This window comes from Ictalurus furcatus, chromosome 17, assembly GCF_023375685.1.
Source record: "Ictalurus furcatus strain D&B chromosome 17, Billie_1.0, whole genome shotgun sequence".
Taxonomy (NCBI): domain Eukaryota; kingdom Metazoa; phylum Chordata; class Actinopteri; order Siluriformes; family Ictaluridae; genus Ictalurus; species Ictalurus furcatus.
This window is the reverse complement of record NC_071271.1, coordinates 1,022,575-1,026,849: the sequence shown is the minus strand read 5'-3', so window position 1 is coordinate 1,026,849 and position 4,275 is coordinate 1,022,575. Positions and strand designations below refer to the sequence as shown.

Sequence of the window (4,275 nt, the reverse complement as noted above, 5' to 3'; positions counted from 1 at the left end):
TTCTTGTATCTTTAAAAGGAAATGGCTCAGAGCTGAGCAGCGGCATTCTGCCCGGGTGTGGAGCTAATTTCGGGTTCAGAATAATATAAACACAACCCTGAAATCAACAAGAATATAGCGAGATCAATAACATGGTGGTATCGAAAATGAAGACTGTTCTAATATATCTTTCAAAACAAATGTTTATTACAGGTCTAGAAACACTTTTAAAAATAACAGAAACTTTACACAGACTCCTGCACAGACACCAGTCTCCCGTCACCTGATTGATCACAGTGAAGAAATAGCTTCTTATAAAGAACACTTTTATTGAATTTTTTTTCCCCAGCGCACTCAATAAATATGAAATACAATATTCATCATAATAATCAGACAGCAAATAATCATAAAATATTACACAAAAGAGTTGAAAAACAAAACAGACAGGCAACAACATCAGGTGCAACACAAATGGGCGAAGCCAATATGAACAAACTCGGAGCTCAGCCCTTTAATTAGTCAATTCTTTCCAATCGAGGAGCAAAATCTCCAATCAGGCACTTTGTAATAGAATAATATGAGACAGCTGAGATTGGCTGAGATGAGACTGAAATTTGCATATTCAGATAGTGTAAAGATGATGAACACGGTAGAAATACAACATGATGTTGAATTTGTGGACGCATATTGGAATGTGTGCGTGTGTGTGTGTGTGTGTGTGTGTGTGGGCACATGTGTGTGTTTTACATTCACTCATTGCCACCCAATGAGTTTATGGCTGTCTGCACCTCGCCAATTTAACACACAAGCGCTCTTGCGCACTCTCTCTCTCTCTCACGCACACACACACACACACACACACACATCATACCACCCATCGTCAAGAAAATGTATAGCATGTGTGTCTCTGTTTGAAGTTTGCTCCAAGTCCAAAAAAGAAAAAAATTCCAAAAGTAAAGCAAAAAAAAAAAAAAAAAAAAAGCATAAAATTTTTTAAAAAGTCAGTCACGAAGGAATTTTATCCAGCACAGCAGCCTGGTCCTTTTCTCTTCGTTCCTTTTGTTCCTTCTCCTTCAACATTTTTCCCTCAGAGGCTCTTGTTCTGCCTCACTTGCTTGTTTATTCGCATGTTTTCCCTTTCTCTCTTTCTCCGCTCGTGTTTCTGTCACTTCTCGAACAGTTCGCCAGCGGCCCACTCGAGAGAGGGAGACAGACTGACGGACGGGAGGATGGATAGACGGGGCTGAGGACAAAAAAATAAATGGGACCGGACATGCAGATCAGTGCCTCCAGCTCTTCTTTTTCTCCTCCATCTTCATCATTTCTTCTTCTTTGGTGAAATCATCTGTAAGACAATAACGAGAATAACAGATGAGAACTTGGCGATTGTCAAGTTTTCAAGCACAAAATCATTCGTGTGTGTGTGTGTGTGTGTGTGTGTGTGTGTGTGTGTTACCTGCACACTCAGGGCAGCACTTGCCCTCTCTTCGTGTAATATTGCTGCAGCTCAATAGTGGACACTGTTTCCTCTGACACTTTGTGATGCCGTGCTAAATGCAGAGAGAAGGAAGGGGGAAAAATACCAGGTTAGAAAAGCAAATACTAAACATCTTTTTCACAGCAAAACAAGTCCCAGATTTCAAAGGAAATAAACATAAATTAATCCTCAAAATATGTTTATTGCCATGTAAATAGTCTGTTCGCTATAATCACTATTATATGTTAAAACCATCATTCCAAACAAGATTAATGTAGGATTATTTCCAGGCTACAACACGTTAAATAATTAGGGATTTTATTTGTCTAACATATAACACACACACACACACAAAAAATCCATTTACAATTCTTTCTGTAAGTGACTATAAATTAACTATAAACAACTTGGTCTCTTACATCATTTACATGACTCGAGCGACGTCTGATTGGATAAAGCCAATTTACAGCCGATTCGTTGCGAAAGCCAAACTTTGTTTGGAAATGAGCTGGCCAAAACTCATCTCTAATATATTTCTTTCTTTTCGAAATGAACATTTTTCTGTGGCGTGTTGCCGTGCCTCGCGAAAGTAACGTTGTTTCATCAAAGTTTCTGAAAGTATGAAAACAGCTCGCTAAAAAATGCACCAACGTGTTAGTTTAACGGAAAGGAACATGCTGCTTTACGTTTTCGTTTAGCCTATGGATCATATAGAAACGTCTGCGAGTAGCTAGTTGAAAAAAATGTTTGTTTTATCCACTAAACGCGAGCATGAGCTCCGCAATACGGTCTCCGATCGACCCGACCGAGCTCTCGGATTGGCGGAAGTTCTTCAGTTACTTACGTCACACCAGCATGTGATGCACTTCATCTCCCCAACCAATGGCACGCGAGGATGCCAGTTCTCGCTGTTCTGATAGTAGTTTTTGCCGAACTTGCAGTGTCGTGGCCCGTCCCCCTGCATCATCTCACCTTCCTCCAGGAGGGGTGTGTCCTCAGCCGGGCACTCCTTACAGCAGTCCGAGGGGTTGCGTCTGATCGGTCGGCTGCAGGTGAGCGGCGGACAGGTGACTTTCTCGCAGTGCACTTCTCCTGTCGAGCCCTAGAGTGTAGGTGAAGGTTAGAATGAACCGAGGCTTATTTTCAAACATTTGACTAGAAACTAAAAAAACAAAAGGAGCGAGTGACAGGTCACTTCCATGCTGTAACCAGGGTATCCAAACAATTTTAGGCTACGTTTGTGATATAATCTCACCTTGCAGGTGCACACAGCACACTTGATGTAGCCGAAAGGCGGCACGAACGGGTGCCACACAGTTCCAGGTGCGTGCATCTTCTGATCGCCTTCAAAATAACACCCTGAATATAACCAAAACCAGCGAGACGTTAGCCGTAACCCGGTTTCTCTTGCTCTGCACAAACGTTCTGTTATTCCAGAAGCTATTACTCTCACGGGAAAAATAATGGATTGAGACGTTTAATTATGTTTATAATTAAAAAATCTCTTAGATACGTCTCTGTGGATACATTTTAGATGATAAATATTGGTTTTCATTTGATTTTAATCTCTGTATTTTATGAAGCTCACCTTCTGGATGCTCCTCAACTTTCTCTGCAGATGTGAGCTCCCTCGGCACTTTCCTCTCTTGAGGAAGAAGAAAAAAAAATGTTTACACACGTGTTTAAAACGTTTTAAAGCATCCCTAATCAAAAAGTGTACAATGAACGGCAGTAAAAGTCGCAGTTAAGAGCTGTCCAAGGAGCTTTCCAAAGGGTAAGGGTTCCGTAGCTTCCTAAAGGGTTCTTAGATTCCCTAAAGTACTTCTGAAAGGGAAACCCTCTGTTGTTGAAAAAAAAAGGCAGATATATTCTATACCATATACGAACACACACCGAACCCAAACCTTATCCGTGTTTTTCATTGAATAGAATTCGAGTGCTAACATTTCGGTTGGGGTACGCACCCGTTCAAATCTTCGGCTTCAGGACGTTAAAGCATGTCAGTAATGTAACCTTTGAGATCTCATGTTTACCGTCGCACTCGCGGAGCACACTCGTCCTCAGGCTGGATAGGGTGCGTGTAGGACACGTTCAGCGCAGGACCACTCATGACCGGGTCACAGATAACCGTCTTTTTTCTGGCACGTGCAGGTGAAGCAGGAGTTGTAGTGCGGCCGCTCCAGCCGTGAGCCAGTGAGCGTGACGTTCGCCCTTCGAAGGAAACACCGCCAGCGGATCTTTCTTGAAGCCTTCGGGATCACGCACGAACACCACGTCGTCAAACTGGCGCCTCGTCGACCACGGGCCTCGGCCCGGGAGCCCGTGCTCACGAGCGTGTTCGGGACGTGGGAGTCTGCGGGAAACGAGAGGGATCAAACACATTTCAGATCCGGTTTCACTGTGTGTGTGTGTGTGTGTGTGTGTGTGTGTGTGTGTGTGTATTTATGTGCACACTCACCCGCCCCCGTATCTCTCCCTGAGGATTCATCTTGGTGCTGACTTGGATGAATGCCGTGCCTTTGTCCAAATGCTGTAACAACTCAATGCTCAGATCCTTCAAAACCCCCTGAGCCTGGAGAGAGAGCACAAGAAAGAGAGAGAGAGAGAGACAGATAGAGAGAGTGAGAGAGAGAGAGAGATAGAGAGAGAGAGAGAGAGAGAGAGAGAGAGAGAGAGAGATAGAGAGAGAGAGAGAGTTAATGACACTGTGTAATAATGAGCTGTGATGATTATATTGATGTGAACGTACACCACGATCCTCAAATCTGAAATACTTCTAATGTTAATGTGGTGTTTGACTGTGATAATGGGAAGGAAGG

General features: G+C 43.1%; 1 protein-coding gene across 1 annotated transcript in view; it reads right to left on the bottom strand.

Annotated features, from left to right (window-relative positions):
• Window positions 1-288: 288 nt before the first annotated feature.
• The window catches only part of chrd (chordin), a 12,051-nt gene continuing 8,064 nt past the window's right edge, over window positions 289-4,275 (bottom strand). The window contains 10 exon segments of the mRNA XM_053646523.1: window positions 289-1,324; window positions 1,436-1,529; window positions 2,301-2,558; window positions 2,712-2,815; window positions 3,045-3,101; window positions 3,490-3,499; window positions 3,501-3,593; window positions 3,595-3,648; window positions 3,650-3,789; window positions 3,905-4,028. Coding sequence (XP_053502498.1) covers window positions 1,260-1,324; window positions 1,436-1,529; window positions 2,301-2,558; window positions 2,712-2,815; window positions 3,045-3,101; window positions 3,490-3,499; window positions 3,501-3,593; window positions 3,595-3,648; window positions 3,650-3,789; window positions 3,905-4,028 — 999 coding nt within the window. The 3' untranslated portion in view covers window positions 289-1,259.